General features: G+C 33.4%; 3 protein-coding genes across 3 annotated transcripts; 1 reads left to right on the forward strand and 2 right to left on the reverse strand.

Moving 5' to 3' along the window:
* Positions 1 to 4,208: 4,208 nt before the first annotated feature.
* On the reverse strand, positions 4,209 to 6,748 carry LOC115996296 (GDSL esterase/lipase 4-like). The gene is made up of 5 exons (XM_031235493.1): positions 6,289 to 6,748; positions 5,863 to 5,981; positions 5,435 to 5,665; positions 5,015 to 5,276; positions 4,209 to 4,761 (listed from the first exon to the last, which is right to left on the reverse strand). Exons 1-5 carry the CDS (start codon positions 6,554 to 6,556, stop codon positions 4,460 to 4,462), a joined length of 1,182 nt encoding a protein of 393 aa, XP_031091353.1. The 5' UTR covers positions 6,557 to 6,748; the 3' UTR covers positions 4,209 to 4,459.
* Positions 6,749 to 7,584: 836 nt separating this feature from the next.
* On the forward strand, positions 7,585 to 10,758 carry LOC115997629. Its single transcript, XM_031237222.1, has 5 exons — positions 7,585 to 7,729; positions 8,453 to 9,351; positions 9,625 to 9,825; positions 9,930 to 10,125; positions 10,301 to 10,758. Exons 2-5 carry the CDS (start codon positions 8,497 to 8,499, stop codon positions 10,504 to 10,506), a joined length of 1,458 nt encoding a protein of 485 aa, XP_031093082.1. The 5' UTR covers positions 7,585 to 7,729; positions 8,453 to 8,496; the 3' UTR covers positions 10,507 to 10,758.
* Positions 10,759 to 11,094: 336 nt separating this feature from the next.
* Positions 11,095 to 14,383, reverse strand: LOC115996690 (pectinesterase/pectinesterase inhibitor PPE8B-like). Its single transcript, XM_031236046.1, has 3 exons — positions 13,601 to 14,383; positions 12,569 to 13,180; positions 11,095 to 12,084 (listed from the first exon to the last, which is right to left on the reverse strand). Exons 1-3 carry the CDS (start codon positions 13,917 to 13,919, stop codon positions 11,384 to 11,386), a joined length of 1,632 nt encoding a protein of 543 aa, XP_031091906.1. The 5' UTR covers positions 13,920 to 14,383; the 3' UTR covers positions 11,095 to 11,383.
* Between the last annotated feature and the right edge of the window lie 9,230 nt (positions 14,384 to 23,613).

Genomic DNA, 23,613 nt, shown 5'->3' on the forward strand with positions numbered 1-23,613 from the left:
TTCAGGATAATAATAAAACCATCTCCAACGGGTGCGCCATTGCACCAAAAAAATGGTACAGCATGAACAGTGCCGCACCATATTTGGTGCGGTACTGTTCATGCTGCGCCATTTTTGGTGAGGCTTTTTTTCCCATTTTGTCCTTTGTCTTTTCTTGTAATTCCTTTTATGTCCTTAGTTTAGTTTTAATGTATTTGTATATTTTGTTAAATTATTAAATATGAATTTTATATTATTAAGAATAAATTATATCATTTAAAATATCTCATCAAGACGATTAAAACAAGACTAATATTAAACACATTAAATAAAAATGAAAGTACATAAAACATAATTTTAACAAAGTCTAATATTTAAAGATAATACAGAGTCTTAAAATAATATTTACATTATGATTATATTTTATATTAAAATATTTAAAGATAATACAAAGTCTTAATTTATGAGAAAACAAATTATTTTAGTAAAGAAATAAAATTTGGTGTAGAATTTGGTGTAATGGGTTGGAGATGGAAAAAAATTTGGTGTAAGAATATGCTGAGAATATTTTTTTTGGTGTAAAATTTGGTGCAGAATTTGGTGTGGAGGGTTGGAGATGGCCTAATAATAACAATATTATTATTATTATTATTATTATTATTATTATTATTATTATTATTATATGAGTATTATAGGGGATGCTTCTCCTATAAATAGGTACCTTATATTGCATGCATGTGAAGTTTAGTTGATTTTTTAGTGACAAATTATGAACAATGACTCATCACGCATGATCAAGCACCGATAGTCATAATGTGAGAGTTGACAACCACAATATGGAATTTCACTCTCTTGTGAAATGGATCGCTGAATCATAATCCTCACAAACCAGAGTGTGGAGCCCTTAATGTGAGGAGTTTCAGCGTTTGTGGACAATGACATCTTTATTTAATACTCTATATTGTTATGAACGGTAACAAGTTTCATGAGCATTTATATATTATTATTTACTATTATTGATTAATTTTGTTACCAATAATTTCAATTTATTTTATTTAATTCATTAATTATTTGATTTGTCATAAATATAATTATCGTATTTTGTTGGATCAACAATGACAAAATTCTAAGCAGGGATCCTACATAAATTAAATAGTCAAAATAACGTAGTTGTTTGACGAATAAAGGCAATTCAGATAAGCATTTGACAACGAAATTGACCGAATTGCAATTTGGATCGGAATAGGACGTCGCCATCCCTTCCAGAATGCAATTAAATCTACGGTCACAACTCACTTTAATAATAATAATAATAATAATAATAATAATAATAATAATAATGATAATATTCTATTTACTAAATCATTCATTTCGAATAGTAACAATTCACTCTTGTCCAAAGAATTAAAAATTTTCTATATTGTAAAAAATCATAAAATATACCTTCAATCTTATAAGACTATGGCGATTTTGTTCATTTAATAAACAACAACGAAGTGTTAATATGTTATTTCATTCGAATAAAATTTTATTTTTTTAATGAAATACTCAAAGTACAAAAATGTTCACAAAAATATATGAACTTTAATATCCGTTGAAAGACTAAAAGAGCTAAGATTTTACAAAATTGATTATACATTTTATAACTTTTAACTGTGCGAACAAAATTGATTAATATAATTATGAATAAAAGGGCGCCTAATTTATATTTTAGATTTCTATTTTTTTTTTTGAGTAGATTTCTATTAATTTAAAATAAAGGTATTGTCAAATTTGGATGTGATGACATGATTTGGTTTTGAAATTAAAATTAAATTGTAATTAGTGATGACAATTGACAAGTACTTGCACCAACTCCATCCGAATTGTAAATTTATTGATGCGATATTATCTCCAACTTTTAGGTACGTGTCCCCAAGTTGAATTTGATAACGTAAATCGAGGTTATTTTTAAAACACTTATCTTTTTAGTATTTGGTGCATCACTCCAATGCCTATTCACCCTTCCTAGTTAATTGTGACCAATTAATACAAATCTATCTCAACAGAAAAAATAAATTACAAAATTACTTTAATATTTCGTAGATGGTGCGTATATTCTACAGTAACAATTAATGTAAAAAAAAAAAAACAAGAGACAGACTAATTCAGTTAGTCATATTGTTGACTTGGTAATTATAATATTGCAAGTTAAAAACTTTCAGTGACAATTTATTGACCTTCTAAATTTGAACCGATTAATTATGTGCATCTTAGGCTATTTCTCATTGTGGTTCTTTATCAACTAAGGTCGTAATGTGAAATTTACTATATACACACTCTCGAGTTTTGATTATGGTAAAAAAAAATTAAAAGTCATATTAGAAGTGTGTCAATTGTTAAAGTGTTTGGAGTAAAACACTTTTTTTTTAACAAAAAAATTTATTTAAAGAAGAACCACTCAACTAAGATCATGATAGTCATAGACTACTAACTAATTAAAATATAGTTACTTCTTTTACTCTCTAATGTGTGAATGGTTAACACTTGTTTTATTTGATGACTTAAATATAATTGTTAGGTTTAGTATACTTTGATTACTTCTCAACTTTAATTTATTTCATTTTTAATTCTTAAATTTAATAAAACAATTTACTTTTAGGTCAAAATACCCTCACTATTGTAAAAAATTCACTAAATGCCACTCAAATATATTTAGCATAAGACGGACCGGTTCAAGAACAAATGTAATACTTATACTGAAAAATGTAATATTAATAAAGAATAAAGTGTGTATTACTTATATGAAAAAGATGTAACACTTTTGATGATAAATGTAGTACTTTTCATTTGAGACACTTTACATATGATATAACATTTTTGTTATATCATAAAAAAATTATATTTTCTAACAATTGATTGCCGTAGAGACCGATATGATCAAATATGAAAACATAATTATACATGTATACTTAAAATGAAAAAAGTAATATTTTTTTTTACAACGACAAAATTAATAATTCTTGACCAAATTTGAGAAGTGAAACACAAAAGTTGGCAATAGCTGATTACGATATATGAAGATCCAAGAAAAGTGAAACAAAATAATGCGTGTGATTATGAAAGGCGAAATTTTCCCAAAAATAAAAAATAAAAAATTAAAGGCGAAAGAAATGTGTAGGTAGATTGATTGATTGATTAAATGTCGTATATGATCGATCTTTACCGGTAGTCCCAAGCCCCCATCGTGCAACTTGTACCACAAGTTAATTTGATGACTTAACAGTTAACGGTCATCATATATAATTTCATCAGAGGTAATTAAGGAAGAAGTGATGTGTACTCAATAAAGGAAGAAGTGATGTGATCGCATCACTAAAAAGATTATAGATTCGATTGTGATATGAAACTGAGGAATACTGTAACAATGTCAATCAAACTTTTGTTATATATTTGCTTTCTCTGTTGTTTAATTTGTTTTTTACATTTTAAATATAATTTTATACGGAGTTTTTTTTTTTTTTTTTTTTTTTTTTTAAAGACATTGATTGCTCTAGTTTTATAATATTGTTTTTCTTACCCCTAAATTTAAAATATTTTTATTACCAAAACAATGTAATAGTGCAAATTAAATCAAGAATATTAATGATCTATATGTCCACAATGCATGATAGTCCAGACATCAAAATAGTGTCGTTTCTTTTAATGAAAAGAAATGGCACCCACTCCGAAAAAATTAATCTGTGTGTATAACATATTCAGTTTCACTTTATATACACTGCAGTTTCCTTTCAACACAGTTTCTTTTCGATATAATTACAATTTCATTCGACATTATATATTTAATGATTTAAATGTATGAAGATGTAAAGTTGTATTACAAAAATGATTAATTAAATTCTTCAAAAATTTGCCCCTAAAAAAATTAGATGAATACGTGAAATATAATTCTTATACAAAAAAATTTTAAATTTAATTCTTATCAGTATATTTCAGTCGAGTTTCTTGACTAGACAACTCTCATTGTGGTTGTTTGGCCATAAACCAGCGGATCGGAGGTCAAATGTTTGGTCATGGTTTCTGACCAAAGAACCAATGCTTGCATATGTTTTCAAAAGTCATGTCAACTTTTCACTACCCATATACTTATCAACTTGGTTGATATTACCCTTCAAAATAAAATGATGTTAAAGTGTTAAATTGCATAAAAAGAAAAATTATTTTAACACAATCTACAACTTAAAATCTTATAATTAAGTCAACTATTCTATCAACTTTGTGGGTATTGACCTGTGCCCAACACAATCAACAAGGGAATTCAGATAACAAGTAGTGGTCGAATTATTAGAACCAGAAAGCGAGTGTATTGTGCATACTAACGTCACACAGAACATTAACGGACAACTAACGTTGTATATATATTCGTACACGCATCACCGATTATTCTCGACCGAGCTGATGCAATGTAACTGGAAAAAGGAGAAAAGATAACGTCAATTAATTAAGCCGTGATGACCTGTTCATTTTCTGGATCATCGACAACGTCGGCAATGGTTAGCTTGTTGTCGGGGAAGAAGAGATCTTTCAGCCTGTACGGCCCGACGGTGGATGGCGGCCCGGCCCATAGGGTCTTGGCATAGTCTTGGTGGATCCTCTCGATAGGGTGAAAGGAATCAAACCATATGTAGTCTTCAGCGTTGTCGCATTGCGCATATTCTTCACTCACTTTTCTCCGTCCACCGCACGACGGAATGCCTCTGTAAGGCCCGCTTCCGCAGCAAGCATTCACTCCTTCCTTGTATCCTATTCATGCAAAAAAAAAAAATAATAACATACGTCTGAACCACCTCTCACTTGAAAGTGCCACAACTATTGACCACAAAAAAACTTAACATACGTTTTAATATAACATAAGAGTAAAAATGGTCACAGTTCGATTTAGAATCAAACCAAACTCTATCTAGTAGGGATTGGAATTACAAATTTTCAAATCAGAACTAGAATGGCAATTTCTACTATGTACTATACTAAGGAGTATATATATGCTACGACATACCATGAAGAGTGGGGTTATGGATTCTATGACTGAGCCAATCATAGAAGTTAGAGTTGCAGTACTTGAAACCATTCAAGATTTGCTCAAGGCTTGAGAGGACAACATTGAGAGCGTTGTTGTGGGCTAATGCAAGAGCGCTAGCTTCTTCGAAACAGCCTCCATGGTCGGGACCTTTGGGATGGAGAGCTCTGAGAACCGGTAAACACCCCAATGGTGACAAGTTTAAGAACCCAAATTTTCTTGCTCCTTTCTCGTACAATTTCTATGTTATCAATAAGCTAAGTAATTACAATGTCATTCGCCATAATCAATCACAATCCAAAAGTAATCAGAAACTTAAGATCTATATTTATCACACACGTACCTAGGTACCATAAATAACCATATAATAAGTGAATAGGAAGTTAGGTAGCGACTTACTTGGATTGCCTCTGTCAAGTTACCTATGACCATTCCCACATATTCCTCTGGACCATGTAGCTCTTGCATCTTTGGATTCCCAAAATAACCCCCTATGTAGTCATTACTTCCAATGCTAATGAAATAAACAGCTTTTGATATGATCTTCGTCACATTTTCAGGTCCTAATTTTTTTATTAATGATCTCTCTAACTCCTCAAAGTGCTTGAATTGTGTTCCAAGATCAATAACCTAGTATATGCATGTACATTATATTAATGAACCACATCATGTATATCAGTCCAATCATTTTTTTTTTTTTTTTTTTTTTTAAGAAAGAAACTGAAACTCTAGATTTCCAATCACTTTCATCTATTCAAATACAAATAATTTTTCAACATGCTTACATAACCACAAGATTTAAAGAATAAGGAATGTGATACACTAACCAAACCCTCATGGGTGCTAGAAAGAACCCCTCCTCCTCCAGAGGCAAAATTAGCTCCACCACTATAGTCAGCATTTGGTTGCAAGTAAGGAGGGAGCAATGGCAGCTTTGCATATTCAGCTGCACGTACGTGTGCATATATAATCAAGATTGCATAATCATAGGGTCGGGAAATTTATTAAACTATTCATCTAATAACCACAAGATTTTAATTTAGATTCTTAATAGGAGTGAGTTGTTGACCTTAACTTCTTAATTTCTACATATCAACTATGAAGAATTTAGATTGATTTATCATTTACCCGTCAAATCACAATTAATGTGAGATTTGACACTTCAAACAGTGGAGGCAGGTTTTCTCGTGATCCAAAAAAATTGCATAATTATAAGCTTTAGACGATGAGACAGTAGTACGTAAAATATATACCAATGAAATCGACGATGACACGGCCGTCGGAGAATCGACCGGTGGGGTGGTCGAAGAATCCGTTCTGGCCATAAGGTTGGAAGTTGGCCTGGTAATCGGGAACGGTGTCGATGTAGTTGTTGTTGCCGGCATCAACCGTGGAGTCTCCGAACACAAACAAGACAGCCGGCGACGAGGAAGACAGCGGTTCTGTTTCAGCCGAAACACGCTTTAAGATCAGCAAAACAAACAACGCCAAGAAGCAACTACTCAAGTCAACGTTCCTCATTATGCCTGCAAAACACGATCAAGAAAAACAGCAACTTGTCTTATGAATCTTTGCTCCTCGATCTTGGTTTATTGATTCCAATATATGCTGTGTAGTATATTGTGATGGCAACGAGGCTAGAGGACAGCGATGATATGAAGATATCATCAAAGCATTCTTTGGAAACATCGTAGAATAAAGCCGATGAGAGCAGCAAATTAAAGACAAATTGATGAGCAAACAGATCGAGTATTTAATTTTGGTTGGTTGCCAGAAATTGGACTATAATTATAAGTTATAACCTTTTTCTGACTTGTCAAATTTGATGTGTCATGAAGGATAGTAAATATTAAATCATGGAGAGACTTTCTTCTCTTTTTATTTATTTATTTTTTTTTTTTTGAGTACTACCGACTCTATTACGTAGTATCTGTTCATAACTACTTTCTCAACCTAGTGAAGCACAAAGAGTCAACAGTTGCCTTCACGGTTCATAGCTGCTTTTTCTATTTTTATTTGTTTTTTGGTACAATTATTTTTTAATTTGGAGTTTGATTTCTGGGAAAGTGCACTTTAGGTGAAATTCGTCTTGTTATCCTAGGGAAAGTGCGCTTTATTTGTTGTTGTTTTCTATGGGAAAATGCGCTTTATGATTTATTGGATCATAAAATGGTAAATCAATATAGGTTGTCAACAAAAAACCACAAAAAGGTTAATCACCTTAAGTTGTCATAGTTAAATAGCTCAAATGAAGAAGGTCAATAATATTTAATACATTAAAAATGACCTTATATTAGTAGTCCACCTAAAGGTCCTTGGTATAATAATTGAACATTTTCATATACAAATTAAAATTTAGTCTTATGTTTTCTAAAAAATAGTCTTTTACCGGGCCGTAGCTCAGTTTCCCCACTAGTGTGTTCCAGTTAGGCCCATTTAGGCAGGCCTATTGGGCCACTGCATAAATGGATCACGAAAGTTGATCGGCTAATTAGACCCGGATAGAGATATTAATGTATTATTTATTACTCCGTATTATTTACTTGCCCAGGAATGGAGGTTATCTTCAAGAATCTAAACTTGATCAATCAAAGTTTTATGAGGTTCACGAAACAAACAAATTAGAGAAAGAGCAGGAGGAAATCCTTAGAAAACTCCAAAATCCAATCTTTATCGTACCAATCCATATTTAAGGTATTTGTTGCTGTTTTCTATGAATTTTTGATTTATACTTCATTCAATTTCGTGCTTCTGTTGTAATGTTCCCCTTTCTGTTGACGCAAATGCTGTCACTCGGATTTCTTTCTCCCCAGATAATGGCGGTTTAGGCCGTCGGAATAGTAGTGCTTCACTTGTGTTTGTTGGATTGCCCCAGACAAACTAAGGATTGGTTGAACGTAAAAATTTCTGTAAAAAGTGTGGACACCTACCCTGCTAAAAATTGTGAACACATCCACACAAATCAAATGTTAGGATTTTATATATATATGGATATATATGGGCTGATCAAATAAGAACAATATCCTCCCCGGACTGATGTGCATCAGAATTCATCAAAGGTTTTAGTAAAAAAATACGGGGTCAAATTTATAATTATTACAAACTTTGAAGAGTTTGTGTATATGTGAGTGACAAGGAATGCACGGTAGATTTCACCTTGTAAATCCTCATTGTTAAAGGATCTCAATGACGTAAACTAGCCCATACCTGATGTTAAAGGTCAATAGGTAACTCCAGTTGAAAGTTGAACTTGTACTTGGTTACCATGTCAACAACCTGACTAGCCCTAGGGTTGTCTGTGGCAAGTTATATTACTATTTGGTTTGGTGTATAGTTCATCGGAAATGTAACAAGTATTGAAATTTTGATTGGTTTTCTATGTTCTAACTCAATGTTGTATTTTGTTTTATGGGACAGAATGCTCTCCTCGTTTGGCATTTTTGTCTGCATTTAATGAATTCATGGTGACATCAGAAGGTAAAGTTACATATTCTTCACTTTCTGATCTAGAAATGAAGAAGGGAAAAGGTCCTTGCAATGAAGAGTGCAATGATGCTGCCTGGACATTGACAGAAAAGGCAAAACCTGAGGAAAACAGTTATCGTTGTTCATACCCATCACTCGACCCTGATGATCTAGTGGATGGAGGATATGATACCTGTGATAATTACTATAGCTCTATGGTGAAGAGCGGCCCTCCTGAGGTTAACGTGAGAAATGTGTTGAGTGGTATATTTGCTATCTTGATGGGACGCAATAAAGGTGCTGCAATTGCGAATGTAGTTTCACAGTTGCCTAGTTCAAATTCGAATGTTTCATTTCTTGGGTCTGGAAAGAACGGAGAGACATTCGTGCACTCCTCGGTATATATACCGAGTGCTCCGCCACTGATTCAGCCAAATGTGTTTGACTATAATGCTTACAAGGAGGTCATGGAAGCCGAACCTCCAGAGTGGCTTCCAGACAGTTCATCTACGATCTGTATGCAGTGCACGGCCCCCTTCACGGCCTTAACTCGTGGAAGGCATCATTGTCGGTTTTGTGGTGGAATTTTTTGTAGGACATGCTCACAAGGAAGGTGCTTATTGCCCGTTAAGTTTAGGGACAAAAACCCGCAACGGGTGTGTGACACCTGCTACGAGAAACTTGATCCATTGCAGGGTGTACTTATAAATACCCACAGCAATGCTGTGCAGGTTGCAAAGCATGATGTCACAGACTGGACTTCTGCAAGATCCTGGTTGAACCTTCCACTGGGTTTCTCCATGGAGGATGAGATATTTAAATCATCTAATTCTTTGAGGAGTTATGCCCAGGTCTATCCTGTATCTTAATTTAGTCGTCTTTTATTTTTATTAAGGAGTACTATTTTAGATATTCATTTGATTCAGAAACAATTTGACCACGAGTGGTGTTGTGTTAAATCCCCCTCTCCCCACTCCCCACTCTCCCGTGCCCCTTGTTTGGAAGGGGGATGAATAATAAATGGGATTTTGCTGGTTAGATCATGTCATGGTAGAGTGAACTATCTTTACATAGTCAAGTTGATGCACTTTTTTTGAGTATTAATCAATTCTTGGAATTGAAAGGTTGCTCGGCTGAACCCTGAGAGGGCCATTCCTACGGTTATTCTAAAAGGAGCCAAAGGTTTAGCAATATTGACAGTAGCCAAGGCTGGGGCTCTGCTTACTTATAAACTTGGAACTGGGCTAGTTGTTGCACGAAGACCCGATGGATCGTGGTCTGCGCCATCAGCTATAGTCTCGCTTGGTTTGGGATGGGGTGCACAGGTGCTCTATCACTTCTTGAAGTTTTCCGAATTTTGATAAATTCTTCTTTCTCTCCTTATCAACTTACACTGACCACTTTTGCCTCCTTCCCGCTTTCCTTATAGGTAGGAGGCGAGCTCATGGACTTCATCATCGTGCTACACGACTCTAAAGCTGTGAAAACCTTTTGTAGCCGCATGCATTTTTCTCTTGGTGCTGGCTGCAGTGCTGCAGCGGGTCCCATTGGGAGGGTTGCGGAGGCTGATCTGCGTACTGGAGATAAAGGTTCCGGGATGTGCTACACTTACAGTTGTAGTAAAGGTAATTCAACAAGATTGGTAATAATTTGAGCTGGTTTGATTGGGGAAAAAGACAATCTTGAGAGAACAACATTTCCCTTCCCGATCAGCACACGAACTTAGTCTCTTCTGTTGGATCTCGTAGCAATCTAGAATAGATAAACTAATTTGCAGATGGTTTTGCTGTTACGCTTTAGGTGCATTTATTGGTGTCTCACTCGAGGGGAACATTGTTGCAACAAGAATGGACGCGAACCTTCGCTTCTATGGCGATCCGTATCTTACAACAGCAGACATCCTTCTTGGGACAGTTGACAGGCCAAGGGCTGCTGAGCCATTGTACTCAGCTCTTAAAGACCTTTATGCCAAGCTTCCAGCCCAGATTCAAGCAGGTTCTCTCTGAGACTTGAACCATCCTCTATATTTGATATCTGTTGAAGTGTTGATGATAAATTGTACAGTATACACTTGAGTACACTGGAGCACAACATGATAAATTATTTATATCATTGCCATACTTCACCTATTAGTGTACTATGAACCTCATTCTTACCTACAGCTTGTGGTTCAAATGGAATAAACTTAGTTCTCTTTAGACTAGGTTTCACATTCTTGTCTTATAAATGAAATCATTAAGTTTATTTCAATTCTCTAATTTTTCTTTCTCCATTCTTTATTTTATGTTTTCTATATGTACTAGTAAACGCATTCTCTATTTTCTTTTCTTCAGACAATTTTTCCGATTAGTAAATGTGGCTTAATATTTGGGAGATTCTGGGGTCTTTAAAGTAGTTTGACCATGGATTTGTCACAATCCTAGTTCCTTGTTACTCCATCAACTTGATGGTTTTAAGTTATTGAGCTAGTTGGGTTCCTCTATTATTACCAAATATTTATTTTTAAAAAAAAAACCATGGTACTATAAAACAAACATTGTGTCTGTATCATTGATTAATATCACATACTAGTTGTGGCAAACATATACTTGAAGTAAATTCACGAAATAATGGTAAACTTTTATTTCCTTAACAGTAAACATTACAACAGTAATTATTCTTTTAAATGTCAACGAACATTCACTTTGAGATACATCATGTTCGTTGAGTAACAATATAATTTCTCACCCTTTATAACAACAAATTACAATTAACATCTAACAGTGGATAGTGAGTGACATCCAAAGCCATATTTGAAAGTGTAGAAAAATCAATCTCTTAAGTAAAATCCCCTTCCCCCTTTCTACATACAAACATATATGTGAAAATCAACAATAATCAAAGTTAAACCGTTCCCAAACCGGCAATGTATTTGACTCCGGTCGACGGTAACCAAGAGTTACCCAGAATAAACTGTGCCACCGTGAAGTCATTGGCTTGAGCCGAGTCATTTATGACGTGGTAACCGGGCCAGTTGACTCGGCGGTCCAACCCGGCCCCCGGTCCGTAATTCATGTACTCCCCATAGTATAGTGTATCCAGTGCAAAATCCCCATTCCATTCCAGCCATCCTTGCGGCATTATAACATTACTCAGGAATGATTGCATTATCACTGTTCGTGAGTACTGCTTCCACGGCCGTCCGAGGTAAGTGGCGGTGGAATTTCCGGCGGCGATTAGGTCTGGATCGCCGGTTATGTTGCAGAATTGGATAGAGAAGCCGGTTGGTTGGATTGACTCTTTCCGGCCTTGTGCTGTGATGGTGTTTTTCTGATTGGGGAGGCCTTTCCTCGCCTGAATTTGACAGTTTTGGAATACTACGGTGCCGTCGCCGAAGATGAAATCAACTGTGCCGGTGATTGTGCAGTCCCGGTAGAATTGACGCATAGTGTGTGCGTAGAGAGTATCTTGGTACCCCCTCATGGCGCACCTGTATATCACTGATAGATCGGAATCTGATCGGAATGCCACCGCTTGGTGCTTTTGTGGCCCCGCCGTGTTCTCAAATGTAATGTCTCGTGCTATAAATCCTCGGCCTTTCACAGCTGCACACAAATAAACGAGTAACCTCAGCCAAGTTGGTTAAGTTGTGGACAAATTTCACTCTTAGCGTTAATTTTGTTTTAATACTACTGACTCTATTACAATGTAGTATCTGTTCATAACTACTTTCTCAACCTAGTGAAGCACGAAGAGACAGCAACGCGTTAATGAGTTTATTGACCTTGTTTGTTTGAACTGATGGTAACTAGAATAGGTTTACCTTATTGTGATTCTTGATCACAGAAAACTCAATGCACAACTTCATATAATCATTGCTGATTTCTCTCGTCACTCAAACACACGTACAAATTATAAAAGGGGACAAAACGGGCTGGATTATTAGGGCATGGAGAAATTTTTAATTTTTTAAAAAATACAAATAGAAAATGTATTTATTTTTTAAAACATGAAAACTAAAAAAAGTTGCATAAAGTAAAACTGAGAAAATGAAAAATAGAAAAAAGAAAATAAAAGCAGGTACGTTACCGAATGTTGCAGAGCGGAAGGTAGTCCAACCGTCAATGAAGTTCCGGTTACCGGAAATAACGGTAACATCCATGCCGTCTCCGATCATCATTATATTCCATTTCTTCTTTTTGATCTCCACATACTCTTTGTAAACTCCTTTCTTCACATATATCACAAAGCGTTTGCTACTGAATTCCGGCGCCGCAGAAACGGCGTCCATTATGCTACTGTAACTCCCCGAGCCGTCGAGCGCCACCACCGCATCCGCCGCCACTCCGCCGGACTGCAGAAGTTTCCGGTCTTTGGGTTTCAGCCAATCCGGAAACTTCAACTGATCATTACTGAATAATAACTTTCTGCCGCCGCCGGGATGATGACCGCCGCTGCTGCCCTTGCCGGCGCCGCTGATGGGGGTTTTTGGTTTGGTGTTGCCGTCGGAAACCGGTCGGACCTTTCCGAGGATGTCGCCGATCAAGGAGGTTACCTCGTTTAAGCCGCCGGAAACCATGTTTTTGACAAAACCGTTTGTGCCGTCGAAACCTTCCATGCATGTATCTTGGTTGATCAGTGCAGCACTCAACCATGTCCTTAAATCATCGCTCAGATTTCCGGTGCTATTGTCTTTTTTCCCTGTAAATTTGATCAAAATTGTGATTCATGCATATATAAAAAAGTGAAAATGACGTGTAAGGACTTTGGAGATATATTATGGAGAAGATCAAATTTTCATTTTGTTCTAAGGACTGGGTCTTGTTAATTGTACTCCATTACTTTCAAAACTATTAATTTCATATACCTTGAAATAATGAGACATTTTATACCTATTTCATAGACAATAACAGATTGTTAGTGACAGTGTAGAAGTTATACACAATATGATAGTATAGTTGTGGATATAGACACTAATCTTCCGATTTAATGGGCCGCTAAATGGTCATAATTTACCTCTCCACTACTCTGAGATTTGGGAATAGGAAAGTGAATTTCCTCTTTTGTTGGCAAAGATAGGTGAAAATGAAGGTTGAAGGTGATAGAGTGAAAGCAACGCACCGATATTAGGATACTGGGAAGCGTCGAGAGTCCAAGAAAGTTCATCGGCGGAGAGGTCGAGCAGATCAAGGCAATCGGAAACCGCCGTAGCAAGGCGGAAGTCGCCGAAAACATTGGCGAATTTGGCCACGGCGGAAGCGACATCCTTCACGGCGTCCAAGGTGGACTTGACGGATCCCACGAACTCCGTCGCCGGCACCCTCAAGCACTCCGACGGAATGAAACCCAACTCCCCGGCGCCGCCGCCGGAGCTCCCCGAGCCAAACAAACACAACAGAATTCCCACCAACAACACAACAGTAGTCCCTGAAGGCGCCATTTTACACGTACGACCACTCAACTATTATTATTAATTTTTTTTCCGATATAACACTAACAAGAAACACCAGATTAAACCAAGACAGTACGATGAAAAAAAAACAAGTAAAGTTTGGCACCAAATAACGGTCTGGGCAGTTCAAAAAACCATGCTTTGTTCTCGAAAATTTAAAAATATTGTGAGTTTTTGGGGTGAGGGAAGGGTGGGGGGTGTGCGTGTATATATATATATTATTATGATTATATTATATATATGCACAAAGCAATTGAAGCTGAGGGGGGGAGGGGTTTCATTTAATGGTATTGTTGGGTGACAGATGAGGGCATTGATGAATGAGAGATAGATATAGAAAGAGGATGGGGGAAGAACGTGCGAGTTGTATTTAGCAATTAATATATACTAAGAACTTGATTTGATGTAAGAAACAATCTTACAAATCTCTGCTGTGTTTCTGACTATGTTCCATGTTTTATGTTTATATAGAGGATTGGTTTCGGTTCATAGGTACTGGGGATAGATTGATGAGTGTCGGCGCACACTTGTTTTGACATCCAAAAACACTTTAGTACACTCAGTAATTAAAAAGGTATATATGCTTTTGATTCAGGTTATACATACATACATTATATTCCCAGTTTTATATTCTCGAGAATTTCATATCTGCTCACTTGACATTTTGATTCTTTGTGACTTGTGAGAACGAGATTATATGACAAAAGATAAACAACAAAGTCATTCAAAAAAATATATATTTCGTTACAACCTTAGCTTTGAGAATCTTAATATTCTGAACAACCAAAAAGGATAATATAACATTCTCTTTGCTAATGTAATCTTAAGGAGGCCGCGTTTAGTTTAGGTTATCTTACATAATCTCAAGAATATTTTGGCTAAGCAAACATGGTCAAATACTGATGTGCACAAAGGATTTGTCCACTTGAGGTATATATAATCCTCACACTGCAGTTGTCTAGTTTCGAACATTGGTCTCTTCTCCTAAATACTGCCTATTGAACTAGTGAGTTAAGCCCGTGCAAAAATGTTACATTATTATTATGGTGAGATTCTAAACTTATTTATTTTTGGTAACATTTTGGGAATCACATCCCTCCCATTTTCTTAAGTTATGTGAGATTATATCAAGAATATAATGTTACTTCAAAACATTTTTTAACTAAACACCACCTTAACACTTAACTTTATGCTTTTAGCTTATTTTGTCATTAAATTGCAAGTTTCTTATATATAAGGCTGTCTTTATATATATATAATATATGGAGGAACGTAAAAGCAAAAATTACAGAAATCTGAGCATAGTCACACCCACAACATCAACAATATAATTATATTCTTTACATTTTATAAGTATATATGACCATCATTTTATATTAAAACGTCCATTTGAACGAGTTAAATTTTGATTCACTTCTAAAATGGCATGAGCAAGTTAAAATTAAACAGACTAAAAGCAAATCACATAAAATTTTACTCATCTGATTTTCATTTTTTATTCAAAGTATTAGTATATTACGGAGTATTTCTTAAACAATATTTTAATAATAAGTTTTATAAATAACCAAAATTTAATATAAATTATTAATAAATACAATTTTATAAAGGATAACCGCCCAAATAATTTGCCGACTCATACTTAATTTAAGAGAATTAGAAATCATTAAAAAAAATTCCAAACCTAATTTAACTTTATTATGCCCAAAAAAAATTAAATCAAATGACTACAACTTTATGTCGTTATTGGCTAATTTAATTAGAAAACGGTAAGGGGTCGGTGACGCGTCTAGTCTGCCGAAGACGCTAAAGCTATGATTCATAGGAAGTAGTAATAATGTTAGAAAAGTACTTCGTTGGGGCGATGATCAATTTTGTTTTGTTTTGTGAGCAAAAAAAGTACTCCGTAATTGTGGTGTGCTTTTAAAGAGACAAATTCTTCTTCTTCTTTCTTTTTTGGAATAAAAAAAAATAAAAAAAATAAAATTTGTGACACTCTAACTTAGTAAATTGGAGATGTCGGTAAGCAAGTTAAAGTTAGAAGATCAAACGTTGTAATTTCTCCTTCGTGAATCAAATTAAACCACCTCAACAAGATTACAAGAGAAAACAAAAAAATAAAAATAAAAATAAAATCATGTAATATTACTTTATAGGGAAAATGACACTTTTTCCCCCTGTGTTATGTGCATATAGCACTTTTTCCCCCTGTGTTATTAAAGTGGCAGTTTTCCCCCCTCAACTATTTTCAAAGTGGTAGTTTTTCCCCCTGTAATGTTAAATTGACATTTTTACCCTTAAATAATTATTTCATTTATTTTTATCTCTCCAACCAAGTATTACTAATATGTATGGAAGATCGCGGTTCGATACGAACCTAATCGAACACTGTAGCAATTGAACTTAAATAGTATGGACGATTACGGTTACGATTCAGAACCGAAAAAATAAAATAAAATAATTGTTGAATTTAGACTATTTTTAAATAAGAAATAAAATTAAAAAATAAATGAATAAATAAGTTTTGATTGGCGGTTCAAAATCGAAATTGGAATCGAACCGTACCGATTTATCAAAATAAGTGTTTGATCATTTTCACTATATATGACTGTGGTTCAGTTCCAGTTCACGGTTCAATAATTATTTAATTTTATTTTTTTCGGTTTTGAATCGTAACCAGAACCATCCATACTATTTCGGTATGATTGCTACAGTGTTTGGTTAGGTTCGAACCGAATCGTGATCATCCATACATATAAGTAATAATTTGTTGGAAAAGAAAAAATAAATGAAATAATTATTTTTAAAGGTAAAAATGTCAATTTAACATTTCAGGGGGAAAAATAGCCACTTTAATAACACAAGGGGAAAAAGTGCTATATGCACATAACATAAGGGGAAAAAGTGTCATTTTCCCTACTTTATAAACAGTGTCATTATCTCAGGAATTTTAAGGCTTTTGTTAATACGCTTTAGTCCTTATAATAAACCATTTATGGAGTTGGGTGCTTTTTCCACATTTTCTGTGTCATATATTTAACTTTCCATATGTGGCTTAGAAACAAGTTATTTACCTAGGATGTTTAAATTAGTGAGAAGGAAAACTTGCAGTTATTATCAAAGAATGGTTATTGGGTAATTTCACTTTTGTGTAGTATTTATAAATCACACCTAAGAAGTCACATTAGAAAGCTAAGACTTCATGTAGCGAACTTGATGGTTTTGTCTGGGGCTGGGGTAGGAACAAGTTATTACTCAGGGCGCTAGGCTCAAAAGAGTGCGTACAAAGCCAAATATATGGACTATTGTTACTAGGAATCAAACCCTAGTGTATAGGTTAGAGACTAGGACCAGAAACCACCAAGATAAGGAGGTTATTATAATCTAAGGGATGATGTCTTAAGAGAGAACAAGGGGCCTTATATACGGTAGATGACTTTTTCATATGGTTGACAAATGTACAACATCGGCTAGTCTTCAATTTTGGTTATACATGTGTCCCTCATTACCTGGATGCCACCGGGTAAATAAAGCATTCTACTTTAATTTCTTGTACACAATATATATCTTGAATGGCTTGAGTGGTTGGTGCTCGTATTGTTATGCTGGAGGCCTTTTATATTGTTTTGATCCATGCTTCATTCTTTCCTAACCTAATAGATTTCCATTATTCTTATTGGGTTAACACCTAACCAATAAATATGGATACCTATTAGGCCAACACCTAACCAATAAATATGGATACCGCATTACCGCGGTTGGGCCAAGACTTTCCCAATAAAATAGGCATCCGGAGTTCCATGGGCTCATAAAAAAGATGCACCTTAAGCACAGAAAATATGCACCTTAAGTTTCAACAATACGCAAAATGATCAAAATATCACCGTATTTTTTAAAAATCCGTATTCATCCTGGACGTTGATTTTTACAAGATCAATAACTATCATTCATTAGCATGTTTTACTTGGACACTTCCTCCGCATTTGATCTTTATTCTCTATATATATATATATATATATATATATATGATGTCAAACGCGGAGGGATCTGGGTAGTGCATGCCAGATTGCAAGTGGAGGTATGTCCACGTCTTCTTTTCCTCATTCTAAAGATAAAGACAACTATTATTAAGAGGGCCCCTCATGCTCTCTAATCTCTTTTAGATTGGGTTTTACATAATGTTTTTTTAATCTTTTGCAATTTTTTGTTATTGATTACATAAATTTTTATTACAATCAATTATTCATTTGCAATAATTATATATCAATAACTATACTGGTAGAAGTACGTACCTATTGTAAGCCATAATACGGAGTAATTAAAAAATGGCAAGCTATGGCCTATGGGGTTGTTTGATATATTGTGCAAATTTACGAGCGTTGAATCTATATACAAAACACTAAAGTAATGATATATTTGAGTAAGATTGTATGCTAATTAATTAAGTGTGAAAAACTTTGATACTCATATATCTGAAATATAATATTTCTATTCTTAACTTTGACTATCTAGTAGAAGACATGACATAATCGATAGTGTTTTGTCTAATTATGTTTAGACAAGGTCACAAGAACATTAATTAGATCAGACTTCCTTTGTAAAATAAACTTGTTATTACTATGTAGACTATATTACACTTATTTAAAATTTATGACTTTAATACCCTCAAATTACATGATTACATACTCTCATGATGCACTTTTTTTTTTTTCTAGTGTGCATTATTTTTACGCGCACCATTATTAAAAAAAATTATACAAATAATATTTTTCTTAAAGCATATCTTTAAAATTTATGGTATACAACGTAACTATACATAATACATTGGTACTGGATTGAGATAGGTTTTGAATTTGGCAGAAACTTTTATGATCACTGGCACTCCCCATATATTTTGCCTTTACTTCCTGTTTAAGATATCTACCTTCTCACTCCTAATCAAACTAAAATTACTTCAATAATAATAATAATAATAATAATAATAATAATAATAATAATAATAATAATAATAATAATAATAGTAGCAAAGTTTATGTTAAAAAGAACCCTAACATCGGGTGCTACAGTGCTACTTTTCCTTTTTGGGAACCATCTTTTTCACTGTCAAGAATCTACGCCATGTTCTTCTCAGGTCACCAGATTCGCTTTTCCACTCTACATACCATGCATGCAATCATTTCTACAATATAAAATTATATATGCATGGATCATATAATTATATATAAAGTTGAACGGAGTTTATCACAATTTCTTTTTGTTACAATCGTGAAAATTCACAGTCAGTATTTAATAATATACATTAATTAAGTATCGCTCTTGTGTAATAAGTATACAAATTATACATAAAATAAATTATATTAAAAACACCTTATGCGACAAAAATATAACATTATTTTTAAATGATTAATTAAATTGCATAGCTAGGTAGTACACTTGTTTGGTTGACATGAATTGTAATTCAATGTCAATGTAATTTCATGAAAGAAGAAACTATATTGTTTGGTTGAAGGGAATTGCAATTCTCTCAATTTAATGAATTGCAATTCATAAGCCAGGCCCCCCATATGAATTGCAAAGAAAGGGAAAATGAAGAAAATGACATATTTACCCTTGAATATTATTGCACAATAGCAATTTAGTCTTTATATTACTTCTTTCCTTTCCACTCCTAATAATTTTATTCCTCCCTACCAAACAATGTAACTTGAATTCTTACTTTATTCTCACCTTATTTTTCCCACCGAATTACAATTCATTTCTCCCTTAATTCCTCCCAAAACAAATCAGTGGTGGACCGAACTTGATCAAAACAATACCTCAACATAATCACTAGCTCACAGGCTATTTTCTTGCTAGTTTCCCAACAATAACACATGTTAGGAGAGTTCCTTCGTGTAAAGTCTAACCGGAATTTGATTCCAAACGAAATTGTAATTTAAAAAAAAAATACAATGAACATATATTTTTCCCAATTAAAATTTTTAGCCAAATTTAAAACTTTCCATATCTCTAATTAGCCGTCAAAAAGTTTGTAACCACACGAAAAAAAAAGTAGTCAGAAAAATAAGTTTTTTACTAAAGCTCAAAAAATTTCAACACCCTTTTAATGTGGCGTTCAACCACTCAAAAAGTGGATAGAAATATGCAATTTGCCGATGGGTAAAGCTAAGGTTCAAAAAATTAAACCTAATGAGGTTATTTAGTCTTGTTATAGTGAGTAATTTAATTTCATTTTTATTATTCATTAATCAAACGTTAATATTGTATAATATTCAATTTAATCATCTAAAGAAAATTATTAAAAAATTTATTTATAATTCTTTAATAAATTTCTTAATAGCCTAATAGTAGTACTTGGAGGCCGGGTATGAGAATTGATATGTCAGCCACTTTGTTTCCATTCCAAACTTAAACATATATGGGTTGAGTATTGACTTCTTCAAAAATAAATGTCCATTATTGCCCTTGTGCATATATTTTGGGCAAGTGACAAGGACCACACAATGCAAAATGAACCATTTTAATAGTTCAAAACAAATCCATGTTCCAAATCTCTCCTTTTTTGCTCACACTATTAATATGATATTACAACTACGTCTTTCTACCAATATTAATATATGGGAATATGACACTTACAAGTAATGTTATAGAATGCATCTTAATCATCAATCTATAAAAGCCTCTAACGTTTAATTTCTTACCCCCTTTTAGGATCAGAGTTGATAGTTTGTCATGCTATTCTCATTTAAAGTATCAAAAAATATATATTTACTACTACGTATAATATTTTGTCTAAATAGAAATATGAGGTTTTTTTTTTCATAATAATAAAAACTTACAATTACTACTCATGAATGTGCGTTAAGCAAACTGCATTTTTGGTAGGCCATCTGCATCTCGGATGCAATATGATTTAACATTGTCCCTTTAAATTTTCTTTTTTCTAAATTGATTGCCACTTGTCTTGAAAGAATTGTGCTTGTTGACATCTAAGGTCAAGCTTCACCTTGCCAAAAGATAAAGTAGGGCCCAATTTTTTTTTTTTTTTAAATACTTACATTTTTGTTTTGAAAACGGGTTGAAATTGTAAGAGTAAAGAGAAAATAAAAAAGGAATTGCAATTGTAATAATATGAGATATGGATTCAATTTTAAAAGCAAGAATACATATAATCTTATATATCACCTTAAAAAAAAAAAAAAAAAACTCATTTCTTTAATTTTCTAAAAAAGATAGATATTGAGAAGATTTCTTTTACAATAAATTAATGAATAATACGCTACTAGCAATCATGAAAGTCAAAACTAAATCTCTTTATTCTTTCAAAATTAATGGGAATTACCATTGCAAAATCCCTCTAATCACTCTAGTATCGATGCGTAATTCCGGAGCTACATCTTTATTGTCGGAAAAACTCAACCCATGTATGAGCCAAAACAGTATATTTTTGCCCGAAAGTAATAACCAAGTGGGTGAAGTATCTTGTACTTAAAAGTTTGTAAGTCTTTTTCACTTGAGCATATTGTATATAGTATTTCTAGTATGATTTACTTCTCATATATGATTTGTAGACTATTATACAAGAACGAATTGAAGTTTATCCCTTGTACATCTTCAAATAATGATTATGAGTTTTCTCCTCACCCCAAAACAAAAGTATATCATTCTTGCCCAAATATTAAGAAAACATAATTAAAAGTTTTTAATTTTATAAAGCTAGTTTTGGAGCTTATTTTAAATTAGTATCAATTTAGTGAATTAAACTAATAGTTTATTTGTAGTTTAAATTAAAGTAAGTTATAATATTTATAAATATATTTAAGTAGTTGGTTCAAGTAAAAATAATACAAGTTTTCGTGTAAAAAGTGTATTGAGTAATAATAATACGTAAAAATTTACACAAAAGAAAATTCTGAACTCTAAAAGTGCACCGGACAAAGCTACAAATAAATGAAAGTTTATTGTCTTCATTCTTTAGTCGTTGCACTTTTACATATCATAGAGTGCAAGCAATTCTTGAGTGCACTTTTACATATCATCGGATACACTTAATAACTTTGCACGAAACACGTCCGTTGTACTTTTTACAAAAAGAAATATTTTTATTTGATCCTTCTCTCATCTTTAAGATAATCTAAATTCAATTCTGAAGTCATAAAAGCTTAAGAAATCAATAAAACTATTCCACCCATAATCCATCAGCGTTGAACTATAAACAATGTTCATGAAAAGAACACACACACACATATATATATATATATATATTTTCTTTCCGACACAAAACAAAGAAAAGTAAAATGGATACAGCTAGCTTAGCTAGCCAGATAGCGAGAAAACGCGTTTTAGTATCTTTCATTATCGCACAATTTGCAAGTAATAAATATGGGTCGTCGGGGGTTGTGTGTATTAAGCGTTGTTTTAATTAATTTTGACTTTTAATTGGTAAATGCACCTAGGACCAACCTCATAACCCATGGGTGTGACTTGTGACTTTATGAGACTGTGTATCTTCTTATCCTCCCCAAATCAATTCAATTATCTTAGCTTGCCCTACCACCCCTAAATCCGCCCTAATCCATAAGGATCAATGCTGTTCATTATTCCTTCTGTTTCCTTCAATTTGGCCATATGATAGTGTTATTTGACCAACTCGATATTTAATAATTCTAGTTTTTATTTTTTTTTCTTAACTATACTGATATTGATATTTTATTTACGAAGTTAGAAATTTTACTTGTGACTAATTATTTGATCGAAGATATTTTATTTATAAAAAATTGTGTCGGTACTCATATCCATGCAACTTCACATTCTTTGAGGATGACAACCTCGATGTGAGTGAAAAAAAACTACATTTGGTAATTGGTATGCAAAATCAAGTCAAAATCAAATAGCGAGTCAAATTTTAAATGTTTTCTTTTTGGTATTTTTACTTCATTCAAATTGTGATTACTTACGGACCGCCATTCAATTTTATATTACTCCCTCCGTCCCATTTTGGTTGTCTGGTTCGTTTAACGAGACTTGACTGAAGTTATTTTAATCTAATTTTTCATAATATTAAGTTTAGTATTAATATATAAAATTTATATATTTAGAAACTACATCAAAAGTACTATTAAACACAAAAAATTAAATTTAAAAATAATAGAAAATTACTAAAGAAAATAAGCAATGAAGAAAGAGTTGGTTTGACTAATGAATAGTAAATAGGACAGGTAAAATGAGACAGAGGGTGTATTATTCTGTTCCTACACTAATATAAGGAAGACTGCCATCAACCGAAAAAATATTTAAAAAATAAAAAATAAAAATTGTTGGTTTTATTGAGTTTGGCCCAGCACTAGGGGTAGGGGCTAGTGGGAGCTTAAGCACAAGTCCCTGTCATAAACTCTTATTAGACCAGGTATGGTGAGCTACGCCGACCTTCGGCAGAAGACAACAAAATTTAAGTACTTCGTAGTATTGATTCCCTAATCCATTTTTCTCGATTTCATCAGTATTCCAAAAGGTTTTCTTAAAAACAAAAATTAAAATGCACCTTTTAAAGGTAAACATGAATCTAAATTTAGAGCTAATAGCAAGTTTCGGATATTTGACCCATTGGCACATCTAGCACTTAAATTTGACCCATCGTTGGGAACAATAATCGATTATAGGAAAACGACAAATACTCTTCATATTC

The sequence above is a fragment of the Ipomoea triloba genome, chromosome 11 (assembly GCF_003576645.1).
Source record: "Ipomoea triloba cultivar NCNSP0323 chromosome 11, ASM357664v1".
In the NCBI taxonomy this organism is placed as follows: Eukaryota; Viridiplantae; Streptophyta; class Magnoliopsida; order Solanales; family Convolvulaceae; genus Ipomoea; species Ipomoea triloba.

Coding starts and splice junctions, on each gene's coding strand:
- LOC115996296 (XM_031235493.1), bottom strand. CDS start 6,556: ATGAGGAACGTTGACTTGAGTAGTTGCTTCTTGGCGTTGTTTGTTTTG. Junction 5,277..5,434: donor ACTTGACAGAGGCAATCCAA/GTAAGTCGCTAC, acceptor TTGATAACATAG/AAATTGTACGAGAAAGGAGC. Junction 4,762..5,014: donor CCATAACCCCACTCTTCATG/GTATGTCGTAGC, acceptor TTGCATGAATAG/GATACAAGGAAGGAGTGAAT.
- LOC115997629 (XM_031237222.1), top strand. CDS start 8,497: ATGGTGACATCAGAAGGTAAAGTTACATATTCTTCACTTTCTGATCTA. Junction 9,352..9,624: donor CTTTGAGGAGTTATGCCCAG/GTCTATCCTGTA, acceptor TGGAATTGAAAG/GTTGCTCGGCTGAACCCTGA. Junction 9,826..9,929: donor GTTTGGGATGGGGTGCACAG/GTGCTCTATCAC, acceptor CTTTCCTTATAG/GTAGGAGGCGAGCTCATGGA.
- LOC115996690 (XM_031236046.1), bottom strand. CDS start 13,919: ATGGCGCCTTCAGGGACTACTGTTGTGTTGTTGGTGGGAATTCTGTTG. Junction 13,181..13,600: donor TTCCCAGTATCCTAATATCG/GTGCGTTGCTTT, acceptor TCAAATTTACAG/GGAAAAAAGACAATAGCACC. Junction 12,085..12,568: donor CTTCCGCTCTGCAACATTCG/GTAACGTACCTG, acceptor ATTTGTGTGCAG/CTGTGAAAGGCCGAGGATTT.